General features: G+C 38.6%; 2 protein-coding genes, 1 long non-coding RNA gene and 1 pseudogene across 3 annotated transcripts in view; 3 read left to right on the top strand and 1 right to left on the bottom strand.

Moving 5' to 3' along the window:
* LOC131789391 (inactive tyrosine-protein kinase 7-like) overlaps positions 1-27,159 on the top strand; it is a 172,566-nt gene that overhangs the window by 40,914 nt on the left and 104,493 nt on the right.
* On the top strand, positions 780-11,834 carry LOC131779348 (tyrosine kinase receptor Cad96Ca-like). Its single transcript, XM_066174585.1, has 11 exons — positions 780-825; positions 1,159-1,186; positions 2,014-2,201; positions 3,179-3,295; positions 3,809-3,993; positions 4,242-4,361; positions 4,838-4,914; positions 9,270-9,310; positions 9,743-9,839; positions 10,180-10,276; positions 10,769-11,834. Exons 3-11 carry the CDS (start codon positions 2,036-2,038, stop codon positions 11,714-11,716), a joined length of 1,848 nt encoding a protein of 615 aa, XP_066030682.1. The 5' UTR covers positions 780-825; positions 1,159-1,186; positions 2,014-2,035; the 3' UTR covers positions 11,717-11,834.
* Positions 5,798-7,632, top strand: LOC136284425 (uncharacterized; annotated as a pseudogene).
* LOC131777019 (uncharacterized) lies at positions 14,886-20,160 on the bottom strand. The gene is made up of 6 exons (XR_010715722.1): positions 20,024-20,160; positions 19,721-19,823; positions 18,915-19,173; positions 17,965-18,107; positions 17,293-17,374; positions 14,886-14,979 (listed from the first exon to the last, which is right to left on the bottom strand). It is a non-coding gene; the product is annotated as an uncharacterized lncRNA (long non-coding RNA).

Below are 27,159 nucleotides of genomic sequence, written 5' to 3' on the forward strand. Positions count from 1 at the left end.
GCAGGAAAAGCCTCTGCTCAACTTGTTCCAGAGAAATACATAGCCCTGACAAAAGGAGACATCCTCAAATTGACTTGCAAAGTCAACGAGGAAACAGTAAACGTAATATGGAAAAAAGATGGAGACCCAACAATAGAGAGAGCAGTTATAGATCGACGATTACATAAACTTGCCATTACTAAAGTTGTGGAAAAGGACAGTGGTGAATATTCTTGTGAAGCACGTAACAAGCCAGGAACTGTGGCTCGCTCTGTTTTTACAGTAATTGTCAAAGGTAAGCTGTTCAAGGAACCACATATAATTTCAGTAATTAACTATGTAAGGTCATTATTACAAAATACACCTCCGCTTTTTAAGTTCCTCACAAACTTTTCCAGTGGTTTTTTGGTCTTCAGGGAACTAGAAATTTGAAATGAATTTGAAAAAAATATTTCAAAACGAATTTGAAACAGTAGCAGTGTGTTAAACATATTCTATAATTCTTTCACCGATCTTTCTCTTTCTGTCTGCCTGTTTTTTGCAAATTAACACATCTGCGTCTGTTTTTCCAAAGGTTATTCCCAGCCACCTAACGCGAGCAATGAACAACGTAAATTGTTGGAACAAAAAAAAAATAGCTCTCTATCTGGATAATTGGTGATATTAATTTTTATTTTTAATGCCGACCAGCAACTTTCCTACTAAGCTTCTTCTATTATTATATTTCTGGAAATTCAGAGGCTCCCTCCAGCAGCTCACTGGAGTGGTACTACTTTGGGGGACCTTTGGCTGCTGTCGCTTTTATACTGGCGCTCATTTCATACATTAAAAAACGCCGTGCGACAGGTAAAATGTTACCTTACGAAAATAAAATGTCTTCATGTGGCAGATTGTGGCTTTTAATACGTCAGTGTTTTGGAGCACGAAGGAGCTATTTTATATTCTGCATTTCCAGCACTGATTTTGAAGGTCCCTCTACAGTCCCGGCAAAGCCCATTACTAATGAAATTACATAAACGTTATAAATTATATGAAACTAATCTCCCATTGTTTGGCAACAGAGTCAAATATAAGTTACAAGTGGTTTCTGAGTCACAAGCTTTAACTTAGTTAATGATGTCATTCTTACTCAAAACGAAGCAATTTCTTTCATCTCTTCCACATATCCTTTGATAATAGTCCCACCTGAGGTGCCACCTAGGCTGAAGTAAGTGAATTCCCTTTTTTTTTAATGCTCATTGTTTGAACGTGTGGTTATTTCCGAAGTTTCTAACTCTTGAATAAGTCTCAGTAGAGTAGTGATAAGCGCCACTGCTGAGCAAATACGTCTTTTCTTCTGTTCAGACTGATTACATTCACCATTAAGAGCACACTGGCCAAAATAAAAGGTTTTTTCTTTCGAAGCAGAAATGTTTCCTAACATTCTTTCTGTTTTGGATTCGTCCGTCCTTCACTTGTTTTGACACCTTGTTTAGTATCTTTTTTTGTTACCGCTATAATGAGTTGTGGGTGGCGTACTTGTAAAGAAGAAGAGGAGCTTTGACCTTTCGTCACTCTTTGTTACAGAAACTACTGTTGAAATACACTCAAAGTATTGTAGACCGATTTAAAATACTACTCTATATATCGATTGTAGACAATACTTCGGATGGTTTTGGTAAGTATTTCATTTCTCGCGTAGGAGGCACGATATTTATGTGATGTAAAATGCCGAAAAACACAGTCGGCGCTAGGTTATCTCCATGCGAGGTTTATTCAATCTTTTTTTTTGCAATAAAATCTCCTCTCTGGATCGATTTGTCGAAAAAACGGATTTAGTAAATTAGTATCCAAATTTCACCTATTTCAATAATTTTTTCATTGGCAAGTGATAATTTTCTGAAGCACCCGGAAATGAAATGAAAAATAAAAAGAAAAAAAAATTAAAGTGAAGATATAGAGGATATCTTTACCACGTTACGTTAAACCAGATTCAAAGAAGGAAAAGATAGATAGGTAACACAGATAGTCTTGTTTTCATCTGCAATTATTCAGTGAAGGGGAAGATGAAGTTGAGATGGATCAGCTGAACGCAAACACAGATGGATGGGAGATTGCAGCTGACCGCCTGATCCTTCGCGAGCATATTGGCAGAGGGGCATTTGGTTCAGTGTGGCGAGCGCTACTGGGTCGTTCCCGTGGCAGACCTGGAAATCGCACAGTTGCTGCGAAATGCTACCTACGTAAGTACTTTTTCAGATCTTTCTTTCATACAAAGCTTGATTGAACTATCCTTTATTAATTTTTTGTGTGTTTCATCTTAATAAAGAATATTTCTCTTAGAACATGCTTTATTAACCTACCTGATACATAACATGGATAGCTTAAAAACTATGCGCTGTTCAGATGATTTACCATCTGGCACGTCAAATTGTTAGCGGATGGTTCCCGGGGGACCAGTTGTTAAGTCTTTTGTCATAAAACGCTACTAAAATACAACAGAACACGAATATTATTTGGAGTATTAGAAGCTGTGGAGAAAAATTAAAGTTTATTGATTAAATTGCATTCAAGCGTATAAAAACGGAAAATACTACAATACTAAAAATGTCACTCCGTCGTATATTTTGCAAAATTGCCCACTTAGAAACTTGCGAATTACTTACAATAACTCTGGGAATGCTTACGAATTATTGTAGCTTTTAATAAGATAAATGCGAGGACTATGTAATTTATGAACAGTAGGAAACAAGAAGGTGCAAACAGAGCATATGTTTCAAAAAAACTTTCTCAAATATCTATTCGACCGACTATTGGGCATTATAACAGGTGGAATTTCTAGGCTTAATTGCGTCTCTACTTTTGAAATTTGTCTGTAAACAAGTGCTCCGTTCAATGAGCTTGCATAGTTAATAACAATGCTCCAGATGAGCAGCGTTTTCCTAGCAAATAATTTTTTCAACGAGGATGAATCTATTTTGGAAATTTCATGTTTAATACAATGGAACACCGCGGCTTACTGAAATTCTTGTGGCAAGTATGGATTATACGGAGTTTGGTAAACTATTTTTTTTTAATGTGGACCAAATGCATTATAATTTGCGCTGGTAATATAACACCAAGTATACAACAATTCTAGATGTGGATGTTTACCACATAATTAAATGTTTCTTGACATACAGAGTCTGTTTGTTTATCTAATTTTTGTGTGGTTTCTTAGCAATCTCCGGAGAGAAAGGAAGGAAGGCCCTGCTGAGAGAGATCGAGTTATTAAAACTCTTTGGAAGGGAGGGCCATGAAAATGTTGTGAAGTTCATCGGTTGTGTTACAGTTGGAGGTAATCAGCTATTGTTATGATTATAATCAGCTAATTCACAGTAACGATAAAGACATCTCTGAGTTTAACCACTGGTACAATTACTTCTATCAGAATATCTAGTCCTTGCTAAGATGGTGTACTAATTTAATGGTCATTTCCAATTGTTTGACTGTTTTAAATAAATTTACTTCGCACTGTATGAAGGGCATTTTACTTGGAAGATGTTAGCTCTAAAATCTACATGCGAATTGTGATAAAAGCTTTAACTTACGATGGCAAGTCTTTGTCTATTTATCTGCCATCTCTGTTTTTTTTCTGTTTGTGTGTCTGTCTGTAGATTCCTATCTGCCGTATGTGTCCGTCTATTTTCTACCTGCGTGTTTTCTTCTTTCACTTTCCCTCTCTGTCTCTATTTTGATTCATTACAGATATAACCTAAGGTATAACTAGATAAAGCATGTACAATTCAAACACGTTTTGGAACTTCTGCACTGCTTGCCGTAAAATAATTTTCTTGTTTTTCCCTTTTAGCTCAGCCAATACTTATCATGGAGTACCTGTGGAGAGGTGACTTGCTGGGTTATCTTAGAAAATCCAGGGGGGTTTTCGACCAATATCATCATGGGGTCGGAAGGGTCGACCTCTTGACAACATATGACATGGTGCTGTTTGCTAAACAGATCGCACATGGCATGACTTTTCTCGCGTCCAGAGGGGTAAGTGCTCAAACTCTTTCTGGTCAGCATATGATCCTGCATATGTTAAAATGGCATGACTTCCAAATCGTCAAAAGAATACCACATACGGCTAAAAATATCCAGCACATTAGAGTCACTATTTCACAGAGAAATAGTCTGACATTAGCATGATGTTAAACTTTCTACCTATATTCTACTTTTTTATTTTATGTAGTTTATCAAAGTCCCTTTTAGCAGATCATATCATTTTTTGTTTTCAATTTCAGATAATTCATCGCGATCTTGCAGCTCGTAACATCCTTCTTGATGAGCATCGTGTCTGCAAGTTGACTGACTTTGGGCTCTCTTATCAGGATTTCAAATACGGCCCAGGAAATGCCAAGAGGGTAATTTTCAAAATTTTTTCATCATTTAGTCAACTGGTTTTGGGGCTGCTGGTATGGAAGATAAAAATGTGAAGAATTAAAATATTACTGTCCTTACAAACCTTTCTTTGCAGTTATACAGTTTTACTGCAAAACATAATTCCCTTCATTGGGAAGCCGTTCTAAGGGTATCGAAACTTTCACAGAAAAAAAAAATTGTACTTAGGGGGTGAACACGGGAAATAAGAAATCCGGAAGAGATATCGTTCTCTGAATAGCAAAGATACAAACTCGAAGGGCAAAGAAACACTGGAGATTTAAAGGAAAAGGAGTGTGTGAATTACTTTCACAGAATTTGTACAAAGGTGTCTACTGCTCTTGACTTTATCATGATATCCTCACATCACGGTTTTAATCTTATATGCAAAATAATTTAGAAGTTGTATACAAGCCTCTTTAGATTTCAAATGTTTATAGTATTTTGGTCACTCATCCAGGGATGTATCCCAATCAAATGGACTGCACCCGAGATTCTCTTTGGACATGTGGAACAGCTGTCAACCAAAAGCGATGTGTACGTACTGTACTGGTTATTATCTACATATATTCTAAGAGTGAACATTTTTTACGATTCTACCTTAACTTAGGGAGGAAAACTAGAATATTCAGTGCTCTATTGATTAGAGGGTCATTAGGAAACGTCAAGCTGGGGAACAGCTGAGGTTACAGCTGTAGTATGAGACTTTACATCAATATTAAGTCTAACGAGCAATGTCCAAAATCTGATTAGGATAAGAAAAGACGAATGAAAGGATGAGTGGATAATCAAATTAATAAATATGGCGTTTCTCTTGAGGAGGTTGCTTATATCTTGATGGCATGTTTTTAAACATCCTAAGTATCTAGGTGATTATTATCTTTCTACCCCAGTTGAGATATATTGTCATCCTTCCTATAGTGGCGCTTCTCCACCGTTAGCTGGACCGCAAAAAATCCACTGATCAATACAAAGTACCGCACCAAACTTTGGGAACGCCTTCTTCTTTATTATTGTATTATACCGTGAAACTAAAAATTGATTTAAGAAATTAGGGACTCACAAATAGATCAAGGAATGCTTCAAATAAATCAAACTTATATTATTGCCGGATCTGGCGAGAGTTGATATCGATCGAGCCTTTCCTTCCTTTCCTTTACTAATTCCTTTCCTTACGAGCACGAGTGCTTACCAAAAACTGATCAAAGGGCCTTTTATCAAATATATTGAATTACACTTAAGAGCGCGTGACGAGCCATCTAGTGTGACTTTAAAATTATTAACCAAATCAAACAATGAACAGAAACTCGTGCTATAGACGACTTTCATAATGGCGGACAGCACGAAAGTCCTGGATCGAGTTGCATGAAAACGAGGTCAGAAAGGCCAACTCATCGCGTCGCGTCTCTCTTCGTTTGCAATGGCGACCGTTTCAAATCCGACATTTCTTACGGAAAACGATATACCTGGCGCTTCTCTTCTTGGAAGAAACCCTGAGGAATTAAAAACCTCAGAGCTTAGATTTTGGCTTAAATGTCGCGGAGATGTGACGAAAGGATTGAAGACAAAAGCAGAGCTGGTGAAGCGAGTGCGTGACCACATACGAACAGGTAAAGATAAACATGTTGTGGATCCAGATCCTCACAAAATATAAAGCCGTAGGAAGGAAAAGCAAGGCACGAATTCTGAGCCTGACCTGGCAGTAATGAATCAGTACAGTTTCCCAGCTCTGGATGGGGAACTTCACTTGAAAAGATGCCTATGTTCACCCGGCTTCAAATGAATCGCCATATTTTGAAGTCTGGAAAAGCTATCGCCAATGTGGAACATCACACCGTTCCGACCGGATAAGTAAAGGCCAGGCGCTTTTTAGACGACGAATCCCTAGAGGATATTGAATGTGCGAGTAATTCCAGCTACTTTTTCTTTAAAGGGAAGTGTTGCCACAGTTTCAGGAAAAGCGACCCTCCTCATAATCTGAAAATTGCCCTGTGTATCTTGTCAGGAGAAGTGGCGAGTGCTTCATGTTCATGTGTGGCAGGAAAAGTTGGATTCTGTAACCACGTATTGGCGATGATGTTTAAGATGTGCATGTTCACTTTATTTTCTTAAAATACTTCTAAAGATCTGAGTGAGGAACAGGATCAACAGTCCTCTATAGCTTGTACTTCTCAACTCCAACAGTGGCACAAAAAGAGCGGGGGAAAGAACATTGCACCTCAACCACTAATGGAAGTAGAAGTGAGGAAAATAAAGGACACTGAATCCACTCCGCGTTCCAGTATCAAACCTCGTTTGTATGATGCCAGAGTGAAAAATACACACAATCTCGCTACAGAGCAAAATTTCAAGGAGCAACTGAGAAAAATTGATCCCAATATGGGCCTTGCTCAAATGGCTAATGAACTGACTGATCAGGCAGGTGCTGGATATGTGGAAACCAAGTTTGGCAAGTTTCAAGTTGGCAGTTTCTTGTCATATCAAGTGACACTTACAGAATCACACTTCAAGGCCAATGCATCTATTGACTGCATTCCAAGACTTGATCAAGTCAATAAAGAGGCCTTAAATTATCCAAGGTTTCCTCTAAGGGACATTTACAGCATGGTAATTCCTGCTAATCTGTCTGAGAACAACCAAAAACTTTTACAATCTTTAATTTTAGATGAAGATGAGATCAATGAGCTGGAAACTCAAACAAGGAGACAAGCTGAATGCTCAAAATGGAATGAAGAGAGAAAAATTAGATTTACAGCGTCACAGTATCATTTGATTTCTAAACGAAAAAGAAACCATGCTAATTTTGCAGAGCAACTGATGAATCCCACACCAGTTACTTCTAAATATTTAGAACATGGCCAAAAGTATGAACCAGTTGCTCTAATGGAGTACGAAAAGTTCATGTTCAACAGAAGAACACCTGTTAAAGTACTGCCCTGTGGACTTGTGGTGTCAAGAGGATGTCCAATTTTAGGTGCCACCCCAGATGCACGAGTAGTTGACTTTGGCTGTGTTGATTACTTTGGGATAGCAGAAGTAAAATGCCCATACACCAAATATCATGTTACACCCCTTGATGCTTGCACAGATGAAAAGTTCTTCATGGAACAGATTGGTGCTTCTAAATGTAAAGTAAAGGAAGACCAGCAGTACTATGCCCAAGTCCAGGGACAGATGGCAGTTGATATTATGTTAGGTTGTGCATTACAGCAGAATGCACACACTGCCTACATCTGGTTTACAATTCCCATTTGATGTAGTGGAATAACTCTGTCCCACATGTGAAAATTCTTAATCTTATTGATGGCACGTTCAACATGTATCCGTAAACTTGCAAGTGCCTGTGTTTTTACCACATCTTCTGCAGCCATCTGTGAAGATGCTCCAAGAAAGGGTGGTAAATTTAAACTAACTCCTAAAGGCAACAAATCCTGAATTGTGAATCCCTTATCTGCCATAATGGAGTCTTTGTCATCAAATGGTAGATTTAAAAATCCACTCCTTCTGACAATTTCCCGATCAGAAATAGAACCTGTTTACAGTTGACTTATGAATGTCACTGCTCCACCGGGATAAATACCAACCAAACCTTTCAAAGTTGTGTTATTTTTGTAAGCACTGAAAAGTTCTCCATTCAACTGCAAGCTGCTTGGCATTTGATATTTAACCTCAGTACAGCCAATTATGACTCTAGTATATTTGTACTTTCCCTCAAAGATGCGGGCATTGTTGTATCGATTACTTTTCTGCTGGGCCAAATGTTTATTTGTCCAAACTTAAGGAACGTAAAATTGACTCATGTGATAAATATTCTACCTACTGTGGATGCTGATATATCAAATAACTGACCCAGATGGTGTTCTGGGAGTCCTTGCCTTAGTCTACACATGACCATAAAAAATTCATCAAGTGGCCTTAAAGATCTAGCTCTCCCCCTCTTTGTTAAAAGTCCGTCCTCATCGTAAGCAGACTCAGTGTTGTTGTCAGTTTTTGACCTCTTTCCCCAGGATCAAGATACTTGAAAACAGCCATTAAAGTGTCCCAGCTTTGAAAGCCAGTACAAAAAGCAGCATTGGAATCTTTTGCCTTACAGTTTTCAAAGTTAAACAATCTTTTACTAAGTGAGTCACTTTGCCGCTGGGTATCTTGCAGTTTGCACTTGAGTTCGTCAATTTCCTGTTCGAGTTTAAGAAATCTTGTCATTGTTGTCAATAATTTCTCTCAAGTATGCCTCCTGGTCGGTAAAATCAGTTTGTGTTCCAACCTCGACTTTTAAGCTACAATCTGGTAGATGTGGGACAATTTCGTTTGAAGATTGGTTTGATGATTGGTTTGATAATTCGTTTGATAATTCTTCAACAACAACAGCTGGGGAAGAAAATGTCTGTGAATGCACTTTTCGAAGCTGTCAGTTCGAAGTTTCTTTCCGCCGGCTCCTTTCTTTTGCGAGGCGATGTTCGAATCCAGGGAAACACAGAAGGTACAACTCCATCTCTTAATTCATTCTTTCCGGCGAGAGATTTTTTAATATCACCTTCCCTAAAATGCCGGGAGCATATATTTGTATATTCAGTCACCTTGAAGTGCTTTCCTTCGTCTCTTCTTATCGCGTGTAGCCATTTCTTCTTCATCTGGTTCTCGGTCGGAAATTTAAAATAAGACACCTTTGTCCCATCCTCTTTACGGTATCCTTTCTTCGTACATTCTGGGACACAACAGTGAGTTGGCATTTCCTCTGCTTGAAAATAATTCGATAGAATCGAGTCAAATGTTGTCCTCAAATGTGGCCTTTCTGACCTCGGTTTCATGTTTAACTTATTACCAGTCTCGCGTGCCGTCGGCCATTATGAAAGTCGTCAATAGGGGCACTTACACTTCCATTTCTTTGACAGGTGGTCCTACGGCATCGTCCTGTATGAAATCTTCACTGTCGGTACTTAACTCATTTGTTACTTTGCATTCGGGAAATATACCTGCCGAAATTGCACGCACAATTACTAATTGATGAGTGATACCGAGCGGACAAAAGAGCATTGTACGATAGAGAAGTTGAAGCAGTACTCAATGTCGCTGATAAATAAAATTATGACGATGCATAACAGCTTGACAACTTGAAAACTTAAGTTTAAGTAGAACTGAAATTATTTATAGTACATTATTGAAAAACCTTAAATCCATCGCCACACTTCAATTTGCTTTTTCTTACAGTACTCTTTTATCTAATGTAAAACGGAAATGCATTTCAGTAATTAATTGTCGTTTTCACAGAAGAATCATTTCGATCGCGCTGAGAGGAATAGAAGTGATTTCAACAAAAAAAGTGTGCTCTTTTAACGAACAGAAAAAACCTTTTTTTTTTCCACAGGAGGCATTCCTTACGAAGGATGGTCTCAATCCACGACAATGAAAAACATCGAAGAAGGTTATCGTCTGCCAAAGCCCGAACATATCGACGACAGTTTGTAAGTGTTGCTTCCTCTGTGTGGAATGTTATATAAGTCAAGAGCAATATCGATTGCTGCTGTGGTCAGGTGTTTTTGATATACTCGGTCTGAATAAGTAGCCTTCCTAGGAAATTAATTTTATCTTGTCAATACAAAAATTTAAATGAAAAGTTGTTGAGTCAAATAAAGAATACGGTGGGTTTTTCATCGTAGAATTCGTTTGAGCTGGAATGTAATGAGATAAACTTAGCATTTCAGTTATTTTTGTAACTAGTTGTGGTTTCTCAACTTTGCTACTTGCAATATTAATGCCTATCGCGGAATTAATGTGATCATATGTCCCTGTGTTTTTCTATAGATACGCGGTTATGTTAAACTGCTGGAAATACGAAAGCGCCAGCCGGCCACACTTTGTGAAGCTCTACCAAATAATGGATACATATATTAAAACAAAGGTTTGCCATACAGCGTCTAATTCAGGATATACTTCAGCAATTGAAATTGGTACCCTACCAAGTCAATTGCAAATTTCTTTTTACGTCAATGTGATGTCAAAACGCATTAACCACCCTGCCGCCAACAATTTGTGAATCCAGTTTCATCATGAACCAATGTTACTTTTAAACATACGCAAGTGTGGTTACGTAATGTCAGTCTGGATCATCCTTATTTTCTCTCTGTTGTCTCCACACAAGAAAGAACGGAACAGATCGTAAAATAACATTTTTGGAAAACTTTGACAGAAAGGAAGACCTTACCTGACTTTTATTCTTATCAATTCACGCAAGTACTAATGGTTCTTGTCTTTGTGATTGATATCTGATCTGCTCTTTTTTTTTCTTTTTAGTGACTCATTTTTGGAATTTCTTTGTGGAATTTTTGAAATTCATTCGTTCAAGATTTTTTAACTCATGCAGTTCCTGATTACCTTCTAATCTTTTTCATAGACATATGTAGATATCTTTGACGATGACAAGTATGATCAGGATAAGTACAACTTTGTCGATGACCGTGGAGCTGTTGCGAACCCAGAAGATGCAGGACCGGACGAGCTAGCAGCAGCTGCAGCAAATCCCATCGGTGAAGTGGGTGAACTCGGTGCTACGGCACATCCCTTTGTGGTTGCAGTGGACGATGATGCTACAGCTTTCCCTCTTGGAATTAACGTAGGAGACGAAGGAGCACCTGCAACAGATCCCGACCGTGAGGTGGGTGAACACGGTGCTACGGCACATCCCTTTGTCATTACAATAGACGATGGTGCTCAAGCTTTCCCTTTCGCTATTAACGTACCAGAGAAAGGGGCAGCTGCAACAAATCTCGCCCATGAAGTGGGTAAGCACGGTGCTGCTGCACATCCCTTTGTGGTTGCAATTGACGATGGCGCTACAGCTTTACCCTTCGCTATTAACTTACAAGACAAAGGGGCAGCTGTAGGAAATCTCGCCCGTGAAATGGGTAAGCACGGTGCTACGGCACATCCCTCTATGGTTGGAATTGACGATGGTGCTACAGCTTTCCCTCTCGGAATCAAAGTAGAGGATCTTGATTCTTTAGAATACAATCCCCTGATCGAAAAAGAAGGCCACAGTGATTCCGTCTTCCCTCCAGATATTCAAATTGATGACGGAGAAGGTGTAACAAGTGAACCTGAAAATAACGTTGGTTATGAAGGTGCTGTAGCAGTTCAATCTGAAAAGGAGGCAGTAGAAGAAGAACCTGAGACTTGCCAACTAGAGTACACGAAGGATGAACAAGACGATCTTGGAAACTATATGGACAACCAAAGTGATGCTGTAGACCTTCTTGACGGAGAGGCTGGCGTACAAGAGTATGATGGTAATCAGCTTACTGCTGCGGATACGGACGAAACTGGAAATGACGAAGACGAGTAGTCATCTGAAGCAACTCCTCTTGTGCAGGACTGAGGCTTAAAAGCATAATTGCTGAACCTCCATGGTTGTAGTCTCACAACACTCTGTGGTAATTTGTAGTTTAGATTTCGAGAACTGCAGCCTCAATATTTCATAACTTTTGATTTTAAGATGCAGTTTTTATCGTACTTTTACTTTAGTAATGCTTTAGTAGTGATGATAACCATTTTCATAGTTTATAAATGGAGGTTAACGTGGAATTTCCTTGAAAGAAAAATTTGTTTATTTACTTCACTTTTGCATTTCTTCGTTTACTGTTTATTCACTTGGTGCACTTGTCAGTGCTTTGTTGTTATTATTCACTGTAGGCTGATAGAGACAAAAAAAAACAAAAAAAAGAGCGAAATTGCTGTTGAAATAATTTCTATAACTGATCAAGTCAGAAATGCTGCGTAAATTTGTGAGTGTTGTTCCTAGTATAAGTAATATTTCTTAATCTAATTAAGAATAATTAATTTGTTGTAAAACACTCGCTAAATGCTTCAATAAACTTATATAAGCTAAACTCGTTTTGTCTACTCCATTCATTGTAGCCAAATTGCTGGTCTGGATCTAACTGTAGATTTGAAGGACACCATAAACTAAAATAACATTTAGCCTCCTTCAAAGAGTAAGATTGACGAAAATTCAGTTGCACTGCGTCAGTTCTGATTAGTGTATATATTTTTCTATACCCAGCTTACGCTCGCTTGGCAACCAGAAGTAGCATATTTTAAGAGAGTTATAAACCGAGTTCTCTACTCCAATTTGTTGATTAGATAGGCGGTATTAAGCTGATCAGTCTTGCGTGTTGTCATTTCACATCACTGCTTGTGATCATTGTCTGAGAAAAGTGTTTTAGTAGTTTGAAACATAAATGACCCCATTGTGATGAGTCTTAGTGCAGAAGTTGGCCGAAGGCAGATATTCCAAGTGCCAAGGAAGCATTGTTTTTTACTTTTTATCTCCACAGTTTCGGGCATTTTGGCGTCTCGTGGTATTGTGTTTGAATATTGTTGATACTAATCGTGCCTTCCTAGTGCACTACGTCAGCAAATATGTCGAGTTTAATCAAGCAATAGATGGCGTTTTCGAGAAACACAGTCGAGCCAATGTAATAATGGATTCTCATTCGGTCATTTTTTTCAATTTTGTTTTTTCCACGAGCACTTACATATAACCCTAACATTGCCTAACCCATTGCTTCAACTTTCATCGTGAGAAGTACTGTGCTATGATTTTCAGAGAAATAGGCAATGGCAGTTGTTTTCTTACTGTCCTTCGTTGTGTTTCTTGACATGAGCAAGGCCTTTGACAAGATAGACGATGGCATTCCGGAGTGGTTTAGTTCATCATTAATCCATCTGATAGAAAACAATTAGTGCTCACAAATTCTGAGTCCCTGACCCTCTGGAATCCGGAGTGCCACAAGCGGTTGTTCCATGACTTTTTTTGTTCAGAATTTATGTAAATGACGTTTCATATGCCCCTCAATCTTGTTTTACTGAATATTATTGGATGATACTAAACTTCAGATTTCTCTCCCAGTTCAAGGCTGGGCTAAGACAACAATTTTCTCTGAGACGGGGAGTGTCCTTTAAATGAAATTGAAATAAAAGGTCGGTTGGGACTCCGATGTCGATCTCAAAAATTTTTGTTTTTGCCTTGGTTTCGGTTTTTATCTATCTGACTGTTCAGTATGCTTATTCGGAAGTATTTATCGTTTAGACAGGATTTTGAAATTTCTGCAGACGAAATTTAATTTAAGAGAGGATGTCAACATCCATCGGACAAATTTGAAATAGTGGTAAGTCGCCCAAAATTCGTTTTCAATCCAACTTGCATATTTTGTAGCCCAATATGTTCTAATAATTGTGGTGTAGTTTTTTTGTACCCGAGTTGTGTGACTTCATGTAACGAATCCACTCGACATCCGGCATTTCTGTCAACATAATCCTTTGTTTTATCACCTAACCTTAATCCCCTGTCATTATTGAAGCTGGCAAAGAAATATTTATTTTTTGGTGAATATTTTTTTCCGACATACTTTTTTATGACAGAATCTACTGAGCTTAGAGCTTTTAAAAGACAAAAGGATGGTTATAAAGTTACTGTAAAAATTTCCTTGTGTATTTGCGTTGTTCTATCTTGAGACGAACTCAAAGTCCGGCAAAATTTACTTGATAGCGATTATGAAATATACATGATGTGCCTACTTGTCGCCACTGCTAACTGGCAAAAATCACTACAATTTGTAAAAAAGTCTAACGTAGCACCCTTATCTTGTTTAGTTATGATTTCATTAGCCGTTTCGATTATTATATTGCGCCTGGGTGTTACTTTTTGACAGGAGCCCAGGTTTTGCGTTGTGCTTTCCCCTCCCCCATTTATATCATGAGATAGTCACGAAATAATTGATACCGACACAAATGAATATTTAGCATGTATAAGGATTTTTGTTTATGTTGAATTGAAAATATTAGAACATGTGCTTTTTTTGGTCACTAATCGTTGTTTCAGCGGCAGCGAAGCAGTTAGAAGCGGGTTGTTGCTTCAACGCTATTGAAATTTAGAGTATTCAGACAGGCGAGCAAAGCGTGATGCTCTGGGAATAAAAATTTTTAGGGGCCTTTGAATGATATCCGAATGAGCTTTGTTCAAGAACGAGTTCATACCGGTTGCCACGTAGCTACGTTCCCTGGCATTCGATTGTGTCATATCGGTCATTGTTAAAACTGTCTTTGTTTTGATGCTACTTTTAGACATAGGAAAAGTATGTCAGACAAAAACATTCACCAAAAAATAAATATTTCTTTGCCAGCTTCAATAATGACAGGGGATTAATCATAGATGATAAAACAAAGGATTATGTTGACAGAAATACCGTAGGTCTGGTATATTCTTTACATGAGGTCACACAATTCGGGTAATATTCACAGTGGAAATTTGCATATTTGAGCGGTCGAACGAAAAAAATCATTTCTCGAAAACTAAAATAAATTTTTATAAAGAAATTACACCACAATTATTAGAACATATTGGGCTACAAAATATGAAAGTAGGAGTGAAAGCAAATTTTGGGTGACTTGCCGCTGTTTGCCTGATGCATACTGACATTAGCTCTTAACAACGACAACATGCAACACATACTTTCCTATTAGTAGGAGTGTAAAGCAGATTTGATTCAGGTTTTGGGTCAGGTAGATTGGCTTCTCTCCGTAAAACCTCTGCAGTCTCATGAAGTCCTAGTCCAAAACAACCACACCTTTGATTAACAAATGAGCCAAACACCCTCAAGACTAGAACAAATTTAATTCGAGTGTCCAAAGTAATCTGGGACGCTTCGCCTTTGCTCTGCTAAGGGCTGTAATTGATCTAGACAACTCACGCCACCTTCTTAACCAATCAGATTCAAAACTAAAACCAGTTGCGATTTTGTCGCCGCGCTTCAGAAGGTTGCTAATTTTTACTTTAGATTCCGTCAATGGCTCCACGTGATATTTTTCTTCGTTCTGATTGGTTGTTTTGATTGCTTTACGACACTCAATCAAAATATGAAGCAGAGACTTAGTTTACAAACCGGATTCCCTATTTAGGCCTTACAACAAAGATCATTCCTATAAAATTATAGAAATAATCCAGCTCTGCATAATTGTTGGACTGTCGGATGACTTGGGACTTTCGTTTCTAAATTTCAAGAGTGTGTTATGAAGCGGGGTGTGATCTAAAACTAGACCCTGTGAGCAGGGTAACTGGGATACCTGGATGGTACTGGATCCGTGGAATCAAGTGTAGTAATACTACGTGTGTCGGACTAGTATACTGAAATAGTGAGCTCAAGTCTGGCCAAGGGCATACACCTGTCTCAAAACATAGGCATGCTATGCATGCAAGAGTTATTTTTTTGTAGGGTGGGTAGATTACTTGAAACATTGTAAGTGGTCTACATTCTTAAAAAAGGAAAGAAGATTATTAACGCGGGAAAGAATGAAAATGTCGAATTAGTACAAAATGCAGACAGCAGACTGCAGACTGGATACAAAATATAGACTGCAGAGTGGGTACAAAATGCAGACTGAGAAACTGAAGAGTTTTTACGTCTGGTATATAATAACATGTCATCTTACAGCTTACCGAGCGTCACGCAATCGCTTTTCCGCGATCAGCCTTCACGATTATTTGCAGTATTGTGGAAAATTCCTGGCCCATTTCTTGATGAAAATCGATCGTAATATAATTTCAAGCCTTCAACAAAGTCTTCTTACTTTGCGCGCGAGTTGGTTAGTGTGATGTCTGTACAGATTTTACCAATGTAATAAAAGTAGATGACGTGAATAATATTGATGGTAAGGCAAGCTTAAAACGGCAACAATCGCCAGAAACTACAACGGATACACAGGGTATGAGTAGGTTTTATTGATTTTACGAGAAAAATCTTCATATTTCGAAATATTTATCATTGTAAATCGACCATATTTCATTCCCTATACTATTCCTTATAACGTGTTCAAATTTTCAACGGTTCCTAGCATAACTTACTCTAAGTCACACAACGCGTGACGCGTTCGTGAATTAATCGTTGGCTCTTTATCGAGACGTGACCTTGGGCCGCCTGTGACAAGACAATTGCGTAAACAATACTTAACATAATAACATTATACACAAAAAAAAGGGATTTTGGATCATGTATTTATTAAAAAAGAATATCCATACAACTACAATGAAAACAAACATAAGATTCACCTTTCTGATCGTGAAATTAATACCATTCGCACTGTTATCGTAGCTACGTTCCCTGGCATCAAGTGAATCCAACATGGCGTCTTTCTTCACAAGCAGTTTCCATCCATTTTTAATTTTGTTCTTCAGTCTCACGGTAGTAGTGTTGTTCAATAGATTGCATAGAGTATATGCAGTTTGGTTTCAGATTTCAGATTTTGCTTTTTACAACGAGTTTACGTTTTCAACTAAGACATTGGCATACTTGGCATACAAGACATACAAGGCATTCAATGCTTTCATGGCTTTCAAGCGTTCGCGATTGAGTCCGTTCCAAAATTACCGCTCAATAACATCTTTTTGTGTGGATTGGCCGCGAACAATACGACTTGTGTATGCGTCTGTAAGTATTTTGAGCGTTTGCGCCATAATGCTCCAGATGATCGCAATCCAAACACGTTGAAATACAAAACGACTGACAAAAGAGTTTTATGGACAAAAATCTCTTGTTCGTCATGTGACCCGGCCCTGTCCGTGCATGACAACGTCAATCATCATCAAGATAGCACGCGTGATCAGCATGTGAACACCTCATTGGATCACAGTTAGTTGTCATGGTGTTGAGGGCCCAATGACCTCTGGGTACTATTGCACAATTTTTCCATTTTGTGGCGGAGGAAAAAAAAAAAAAAAAAAAAGACGACAAAAAGACAAAGGCATTTCATGACTGGGCTACCACGGGTATCCCAGTAAATAGGTTTAAAGGGAAATTCTTCTGCTTGTGATTCCGCCTCTTTACCTGATTTTCTCTTAACGCTCCACGACGTTCCACAACAAACCTTGGGTTGTGAGGTGACTGTGAACCAGTTGTAAAAGCTCTTTTGCCGGATATGAAATATGAGTCTGCGCAACAACATTAGCCTAAGAAAGTAAAGGCTGATATTTAGTTGTTGGGCTGTACAGGGTTTGAAAAAGTGTCCTACTTAAGAGAACGTCGAAATAAGTAAGAAAACCTACCCCAGAGAAGCTATTGGGTAAGAGAAGTAAAAGGACAATTAAAACTCTAAAACTGTTCAATTTATATATAATTTCTTGCTAGGCTGTTCTTATAATGCTCTAGAAAGCACCTCTTAATCTAAAAGTATTTAGATGAAAACCGATAGTGTGACCATCTTACCTAAGATCGAATGTTTCTTTTTAGGAGGGGACGGCAGGGAAAGGATGTCCCTCCTCCCCTCCTCCGAAAAACAGAGAAAGCCTGAAAGCAGTTTCGATGACTTTGCATATTTAAACAAGAAATACAAAATAGTAGATTCTCACAAATTCTTCAAATCAAAATCATCGATTGTTCATTATTTAGGCAAAACTTTAATCATCGAAATTAGACTTTTCCGTACGTTTGCCGTTCAAACGAAAGTTAATGATTAGTAAACTGTCGAGTAAAGACGCTGTTGAAGGTCTCCACCCTCCCCTGTGTGAGACGACAGCTTGTTTCAATTTCAAGTTCATACCTTGTTTATTCTAGACAGGGACGGGACTGCAGTGGACGTAGCCAGGGATTTACCAGTGACTCTTTCAAGTAGCTCGGCAGCATATTTGCAGAAAAGGGCGTGGTCAGAAGCATTATCCTCAATGATCGGCTCTCACATCAAAACTGTCAACAAATTCAAGACAAACGACATCGAGTCAACGTAAATGAAAGAAACTAAATGATGTTTTAGAAGGTCAACATGGCTGTAAATATGCGTTTTTTTACCGAGCGTGAGGTAAAGATAGCTGGATATTTGGCGAGCTCTTTTTGGCGTTTATATGGACTGAGACGAAGAGTCTTGAACCAGACAAAAGCCCTTGACTGATTAAAGTTGCTTAAGAAGGACTTACTTGACTTGACATGACTTGTTTTCTCTTAAGCGCTGGAAAAGAAAGCCAACTGTGATGGTGAGTGCTCGTTTTACATTTGACAAAGTGTTTTGACTCTCTTCTGTCGCTTTTTACGACTTCTTTGCCGACGTTGGCTAAACATTACAAACTTTGTAAGTCTTCGCAACGCAATTTTTTATAAATGGTTAAGAATATATGAAAGTCATATACATATAAAGTCACTTCACGGGTTTATTTAAAACCAACTTCATGACCAGCTCCCAGTTGGCTTGTTAGCTCAGTTGGTAGAGCGCTGCACCGGTATCGCAGAGGTCATGGGTTCAAATCCCGTACAGGCCTGAATTTTTTTCAGGCCTTATTTTCACTACTGCCTAAGTAGTGCACTCTACTGCGAGGATCACTTTCATTCACGCAATTTTTTATCTTGCGCGAGATAAAAGCGTGATATCTCAAGCGGATAACAGCTCGGGTAGCCTATCAGAACACAGGACTCGCTTCATCTTGCCAACGAGCAATCCCAGCTGTATAATATACATTATTGGACAAGCGTGAAAAAAGCACCGCGCTGTGCAATATTCACTTTTTAACTGGCCGCTGTTAAACAGCTGTAGTTTTCCAATGACTTGTCTAATCTTGTCGCTCCTCGATAAACCACATAACGCTTTACAAGCCCGAGCACGAATACAGTCTGCATCAACCAATGGCGTTTTCACCATCAGTAAGGAAGCAGAACCTTGATGCCATTACTGGCCCTGACACATCCCCACATCTTGGATAAGATGTCGTCGCTGCTTTTGAAAGCCAGCCTGGATTTCGACTGGAGTTTTGCAACAGCTCCGCTAATATGGAAACAATGAAGACAAGAGTAATCATCGCGGTGACGCCAAACACTACTTAAGCAGTCGAAAAAAAATAAAAAATGAGAAAAAAAAAATCAGGCCAGAATCATAGTTGAACCGAAAACTGGAACAAAAGGAACAATGCACTCAGCCTGGTAGCTTAAAGCTTTAAACACTGAGTACTTTTAAATTCCTAAGGTTTGAGAAGAAATTTTTTCATGAACTCTAATTGGCCTAAGACTGGGAGGAGAAACGCGTTGAGGGAGGGGAGGGAGGGGGGGTTGAGGAACCGTGCAGAGGTAAGCGAAGATTATTGTGTTGACTCCGATATTGACTCAACTTTGCGCAACTTTATCATTACCAAGTCAGTTTCAAAATGAAGAATTCTCGCCTGCTCTACCCAACAAACTACGCCTGTAACTCTGATTCTTATTTGTTTTTGCTTGTTTGTTTTTGTTGTTGTTGTTTTTTTTTTTTGCGCGAGAAAACTTTGAGGAACTCATGCGGGAGAGAGGGAACTCAATCAAAATGTGCACTAGCTACTTACCCTGACTCGAGGACCGCACACACAGTTACAAATGACGTGCAGAGCGGCTTTCTACACCTCAGAGTCGTTAAGTAAACTCCCTTCAGCGCAACGCAGCAGAAGCCTGGAAAAAAAGATTTCTTAAGCTGACTAAATAGAGAGTATATAAGCCTTCTAACCTCTCGTTACCAAATGTTATCACGGGTCATTAAAATAAACCGACTAAGAACATTACTACTCCTTATGGTGATCACCAAGGACTTTTGGTGGGAATTTTCGAGTGTTAGTTCACGTCTAAGTTAATTATTTTTCCGTAAATCATACCTCATTCCTTTCTGTTGTTCGCCTGAAGGAAGTTGCACTTCTTCACACAGCGCCATCTGAGCCTTAGGACCGACTGTCAACACAAACAGCATCTCTAAAGCAAGGCGGGTCACGTCGGCCGCTAATCGGATGGCGTCCGCTCTTGAATGAGAGCAAAGGAACACGAATGGAGAGGATTAACAAGCTGCTTATACGCTTTCAATTTAAAAAAATGTCTGTAGAGATACTCAGAGTTCACAAGTAGAGCAAAATATGCCAGTAACAACAATTAATTTCCATTCAATATGGAACGATTAGCCATCGATCATTTAAACATAGAGCAGTGGACAGGCCTCGAAAAATGGCATTTACAATACAGTGAGAAAAATTAAGAAAAATCTTAAGTCAATAATACTAAAAGGCTACCTGTATCTTTTAGAGGGCAGTAGAAAATCGCTACAACTAATGTTCTGATACGATATGGATTTTTGAATTATCAAAAACATCAATTCCTTGAGTTGAAACGATTTCCGAGAATTTCCAATTCCGGTAGCACAGTCCTACAGTCAAGCGGCCAATACTAATAACACAACTTCTTTTATTCGTAATTAGTGCAATCAACATGGCGGACTACAAAAACGTGTCTCCTACGTACGATCGTGCGAGTAGCCGCTGACCAACACTAAAGGCAGACCTTTCCAATGACGTACTATTATTTGTCAATGCCCAGTCTGACGATAGGGAGATCAACTTAAGCAGGGTGAAGCCTTGAAGTCTGTTCATCACCTTTGGGATGGAAGGAAAACATGTTAAATAATAGCGAACTTGAGCAGTCAGGAATGAAACGCCGAGGGAGACGTCGACTAAATTAATGAATTTTTATTTCTGGTTCGGATTTTGCGAATGGCTGGATGTGTTTACCGTCCCTTCGGTGCCAGACCACAACCTCAGCATAACATATGTGAGCAGGGTTGAGTTCCAAATTTTAAATTTTACTCTTATGCCGTCAGGATTTCCGTTCTCAGACAAAGCAAATTTTGGTGATTTCACGTTTCAAGTGACGTTCTCGTTTTAAGCCATCGTGGTTTGCCACAGATCTCTAATAAACATGAGAAAACGTATGCATTCTGAAACTGTAGAGCCCACAGACAGAAGCCAGTTTACACTAGTTATGGGTAAATCGGCAAGATCCGATTAGAATTCCAGCCGCTTGGGTAGCAAAGATTTTCATACTCGACAACTTCATGGAATATCCAAACAAAAAGTCCACAGAAAGGACATAAGGGCTAATGAACCAGTCTTGAGGCAACAGAGCGATTTGTACAAGCGAGTCTGTGCTTATGAGCATTGGTTGATGAAATTAAAAAACAAAGAAAGACAAGAAACGAACAAACAAACAAATATAAGAAATGACTTCTCCACTCTATTCCTGAGAGCGAAACGTATCTAATGGATTGAAATGTATATGTAAACTAGGAGAATTATGAATATAATGATACTAATAATAATAATTATGACGATTATAATAATAACAATAATAATAATAATAATAATAGTAAAACCGAAGAAAATAAAAACAACAACAAAGCAATGTAAGTAGGTGTTATGGTGTCCATCGAGGGGTTTCATAACGTACGAGTTCGAAGTCGGAGCCCTGACAGGGAACATTCTATCGTGTCCTTGAGAAAGATACTTTAATACTCAATAGAGGAGTTTCAGTGCTACTATGTGCTCTCCACTTAATAAACCAAGTTACGCCTCTACGAAATAATCAACGACGACCACAAGACGCTTTTTTTTTTTGCGTTATTTTTCAGTTATTACCTCAACAGGTTCCCAGCGCAGTGTTGTTGGAGCATACTCTAACATCAACTGACAGTTCTCCATTACACTGCTGTGAGACAGGGATGCTGCCTGAAAGAGAACAGTCACTCATCAACATAAATTGAACAAGATGAGTAGAAGCTGCTAGCCTACCTGAGACAAAACTGCAGAAAAAACAAAAAAACAAACAAAAACAAGCTGACAGACAAACAGACAAAAACAATATCTTCTGCGTAAATATTTAAAACGATTTGATGAAAAATAAGCAGAGATGTGTTATTCATTGTTATTTCATGTTTAACGGAATGATACTCGTTACCTCTTTCTTTTAGAAAAAACTGGTCTGCTCATAACTCACAAATCATTGGTAAGTTAAATCTGCACTAAATAATGCATTTCTTACAACTACAAATCAGGAAACCTGGAAAAACCCTAAAATGGAAAAATCTCTTACCCTCTCCATGGCGTCCTCATTGTAAGCGAGATAATACAAACACATAGAACATCCTGTTGCAGCCACCGATGGGCGTGGCACTTCTAGTAACCGCTGGACTCCGTTATGGGTCACAAATTCTGTGGCAAACTTTTTATGACAAAGAAGGGATGCCAAATACTAAAACGACAATAAAAGGAAATAGCTTTGAAATTCTGCGGCTTTTTTTGTCAGATCTCAGTCCGTACAATGCATTATTGTCTTAACCTTTAACTTACACGAGTGACCAAGACAGAATTTCTCCTTACAATATCAATACAATATCAACCAGATAAGTGATGAGAATAGAGAAAATTATCACTTCGGGCAGGATTAATTGATCTACTACTAAGTTATCCGAACTAGCATTATAAGAATTCTATGGTTGACAGTAAGGAGAATAACAAATTTGATCTGGGAGTTGAAGAGTTAAAGTAGTGCTTTTCAAGAGGGATGAATGTGGTAGAGTGTCTAAAGGTTCGTTTACACAAAAGACAGAATTGGAATCGAATTGTTTATTAGTCGTAGGAGTGCCAGCGACCCAGAGAAAATCGAGAGTCGGAGTCGTAAGTGGAGCCAAAAGCTTGACGAAATAGGAGTTGGAATATTGCGAACAATTTCTTTTCTTCCGATTCCGCTATGAATTCCAACGCTTATGATCCAGTGAAAACTCGATTGTCGGAATCACAGGCAATGCCAGTTCTTAACTGAGTTAACCGATGGCTCAAAACTCCAACAATTTATTTTTCACATATCATTAGCGAAGGAGTCATAAGAGGCATCAGTATTTTGCTTCTGATTCTATCGGTTTGATTTTCACAAGATCGTATCGCTGTACGCTTTTTGTAAGTACACCGGCGAGGGTGAAAACCAACCGTAACTGCATGAAATTCTAGATGTACAACACAAAACATGACGTTACTGCCTCCTTCCTACCTTGAGGGCTTCAAAGACTAGTTGTAGGTCCACCTGGCCTTTAAATGCAATGTAGTGCATTACAAGATCCAGGGCTTTAGATTCAAACACTGTCGGCAACAGCTGAATTGAAATGTTCAAAGAAAAATGTGTCAAGATAAATTAATAGCCAAGCAATGCTCCAGGCTACGCTACGACTGTTTTAGTTGCCATAGGAACTGATAAAAGTTGCTACGGCTCAAATAGAACCTCTTAATTCAGAGCTGAGTGCATTAACTTTTGACCAAGACCAATGCATGTCCCTTCATCCAACAAATATTTCTTGCTCACGCCAATTAGTTAAAACCCTAAGCATTATCTTCTGACCAAGGCCAATTTATGTCCTGTCATCCAAAAAGTATTTCTTGCTCGCGCACGTTCAGTTAAAGCGCATCAGATGATCAAAAATTCTTGATTCGAGTGCGTTATCTTCTGACCAAGGCCAATGTATGTCCCTTCCTCCAAAAGATATTTCTTGCTCTTGCATGACTAGTTAAAACAGTCCAAACTCAAAATTTTCAAGTTATGTGACATTTCTAATTTATCCTTGATTCAGAGCCCTTTTCCCACAAACTTCCCACATACTTCAGTGGAGAGACTCTCTGTTCTTCATATATAATTAAATGCTCAAGTGCCTAATTACAACACATACCTCCTGATATTCCCCTAAGGGAGTCAGATACTGCAGAATTAGTCTCTGCTGCATGCCAAGAATCAGGGGGGAGAGGGAAAAGGACATAGGGACTATGTGGTACCCTCCCATAGGTGCACAAATTACATTTCCAGAGGAATGGAAGGCCTTGCTTGTTTTAACTAGTAATGGATGTTTTGCTTGTAGACAACTTTTACCTGAAACAAAAGGAAAATATTTCCAAATTTTAAGGAAACTGAGTTAGCTTGTACAGGGCAAACCTATTTGGCATACTTCCTCCTTCCCCTTATTCCCCTCTCTCCCCCGGACATAAAAGAAGAAAAACATATGATAATAAGAACAAAAATACTGAAGTGCTTGAGGAAGGACACTTCTCAATCCATGTTATTGTAACCACCTAGATATACTATCAAATCCCTCTTGTTCAAAATTGAAAGTGAAACTTGCTACCCTTAAATTCCCAGAAGTGATCAACATGTAACTTCTCTCAATAATATACATACATTATTCACTTAACAGCTAATAAGAATACACAAACTTATCGGGCAGAAGTTGTTATCTTGATCTAAACACCAAATTCTCATAACTAATTTACATGTCAAAGATGTAGCAAATATAGGGGAGAATTACAATCTGATTTTGGGAGTCAGAGGGTAAAAAAAAACATCAAGTGCAGCTTTCCAACATTTTTCACAAGAGTGGAATTTTGAAGCACAAAAAAATAAACTCCAACTCTCAAAGGCCCTATTTGCACTTACTGATATCTAGTGTTTATTCCATTGAAAGCTTCAAGGACCCCATCCAAAAGATCTCACTTTTGTCATATCAATTGTACATATTGGAACTTATTCTTATCCTTGAAGTGCTTTCAATAAGATTTGAAGAAGGTTGCTGCCTCGGTAAAGCACCTGCCAGAGAATTTCACTCTTGTTATTCCATTACGTCCATTCAGAAGAAACTGGCTTAAAACAGAGTTTTCGGTGTCAAACTTTCATAGATGATCATTTAATAGTTTTGTTCTTGATAACAATTGTTTAAGTGATCATTTTATTCCTGATCAAAATCTTCCATTCTGTGACATGCTGGCCTGCTCCCGGAGTTTCACACAAAAAGTCCTCTGAAAGGACATATGGTAAATGTTTACCAAAATTTGAGTCAGTTTGCTGTTGGAAACTCAAAATATACTTTTTTTTTGGCTGGAAATGTATGAAATGTATGCTAGAATATATGATAATACCAATCATTTTATCAAAACTCATTTATAAAGGTAAAAGTTGACTGAAAGAACTCTAGAAGATTTTGAGGTGTTTTATATTGCAAACCAGTCATACCACTCAGTTTGAATAGACACTTACATGTAGATTAACTTGATGTTGTTAGAAGATTCAACTCACTTTGCTTCTTCCACTCCTCCATTACACAAACCAAATGTTTCACCATTCTGTGGCACTGTGAATGATGGTCCTGGCTCAGCAAGATTCACTTTCTTTACCATGTTAAAACATACTGTTACTGTTCTCGCTCTTGTTCTTGTTTATCTTTGCTTTCAGGATAATCCTGTTTAACAGGTCTGTCACGGGGGGCTGTGTAAGGTCTGACAAGTCCTTTAAAATGTGCAGCTGCTGCAGCATACAGGGAACCTAAATGTGTGAAATTCAACATTTAATCCTCAGCTTATAGTTTAAACAAGGTGTTCAAAACAAAAATTGCAATGACTGAAGACACTCAAAACCCAACTATACACTCTGACTGGAAAACAAATGCTGTTAAACACAAAGTTAAGGTGCAATATTTTAAAAACCCCTTTACATCCTGACATTAGTATGCATATTCTCCATACTGTTCTATATACATTTCTTTAGTTGTTGACTTGGAGAATTTACTTAACAAGATGTCAAAAGCTTCTTAATTTGCTGATAATTTCCTTTGTTCTCATAGCCTTTATGTTTGATTCAGGCGAGATATTGTAAGGAGAAATTAGATGCTGGTCACTCTTTAAAGTCGTAATACTGACTTACCAAGGTAGAGTTTTATTCTCCAAATACTGCAGCAATATCCTGACTCTCCATGGCAAATGCTAAAAGACCTGTTAATAAAATGATTATCAAAGTTTTGTATTACTTGATACTTGAAATTAAAAAAAAATTAAATATGCAACTGCAGCAATACACATTAAAAATGAACAAAAAGTTGGCGACTGTATTGTTCCTTTAAGAACTGTATCACTGAACTTGATGTTTTGTCAGGTAATTCGGCTACTTCGATGAAGTCAGAGAAGTAATCCACTAGAGCAATGTAACTCTTGCCATGAAGAATGAAGAGGTCGGCTGCGAATCTGCTCCATGGTCTTTCAGGAATCTCATGTGTCTGTAAGGGTTGTCTTGGATTACGTGCTTGGAATTCTGCACAGACATGGCAGTTGGACACGATTTCTTTGATCTGACTGTTCATCCCCTGCCAAAATACCACATCTCTTGCTTTCCTCAGACAGCACTCTATACCCAAATGACTTGAGTGGATCCTTGACATGATTTCTTCTCTCAGAAGCTTTGGTATGATAACTCTGTGGTTCTTGAACAGCACTCGATTGTGTACTGAGATTTTGTCACGATAGAGCCAGTAATCTCTGATAGGGATGGGCACTTGCCCTTTTAATTCTGGCCATCCAGTAATGACAGTTGTCTTCAGTGTCAGTAGAACTGGGTCTTGGGCTGTGCATGTTTGCAACTGTTCAAGTCTCCCAAGGGAGAACTTGATCGCATCGAAGGGGTTGAGGTTCTCTACTTCCAAAGCAAACACTTGGAATTCATCTAGCTCATCTGCTTCTTTTCTCTCAACTACTGGAGCTCTTGAGAGATGATCAGCCAAGTACATTTGACTTCCTTTCTTGTACTGTACCGCAAGGTTGTATCGCAATAGACGTAAGAGCATCCTTTGGAGTTTGCACGGTGCTGCATGAATAGGCTTCAGAAAAATGGCTTGTAACGGTTTGTGATCTGATTCAACAGTGATTTTGTCCTTTCTTGCAAGGTACTGGTCAAAGCGTTGGCATCCAAAAACGATCGCTAGACACTCTTTCTCTATTTGAACATAGTTCCTTTCAGTGGGTGACAAAGTGCTAGATGCAAATGCTACAGGTTGGCCATCTTGAAGGAGAGTGGCACCTAATCCGTATTCGCTGGCGTCACACTGCAAGGTCACCTCAGCTAGAGGGTCATAAAATTTTAGTACAGGATGGTTGACCACAAGCTGCTT

This window comes from Pocillopora verrucosa, chromosome 11 (assembly GCF_036669915.1).
Source record: "Pocillopora verrucosa isolate sample1 chromosome 11, ASM3666991v2, whole genome shotgun sequence".
In the NCBI taxonomy this organism is placed as follows: Eukaryota; Metazoa; Cnidaria; class Anthozoa; order Scleractinia; family Pocilloporidae; genus Pocillopora; species Pocillopora verrucosa.

Bases quoted from the DNA above. Each gene is read 5' to 3' on its own strand.
- LOC131779348 (XM_066174585.1), top strand. From the start codon at position 2,036: ATGGATCAGCTGAACGCAAACACAGATGGATGGGAGATTGCAGCTGAC. The intron at 2,202-3,178 runs GTAAGTACTTTT...GTGGTTTCTTAG, and splicing joins TGCTGCGAAATGCTACCTAC to CAATCTCCGGAGAGAAAGGA. The intron at 3,296-3,808 runs GTAATCAGCTAT...TTTCCCTTTTAG, and splicing joins CGGTTGTGTTACAGTTGGAG to CTCAGCCAATACTTATCATG.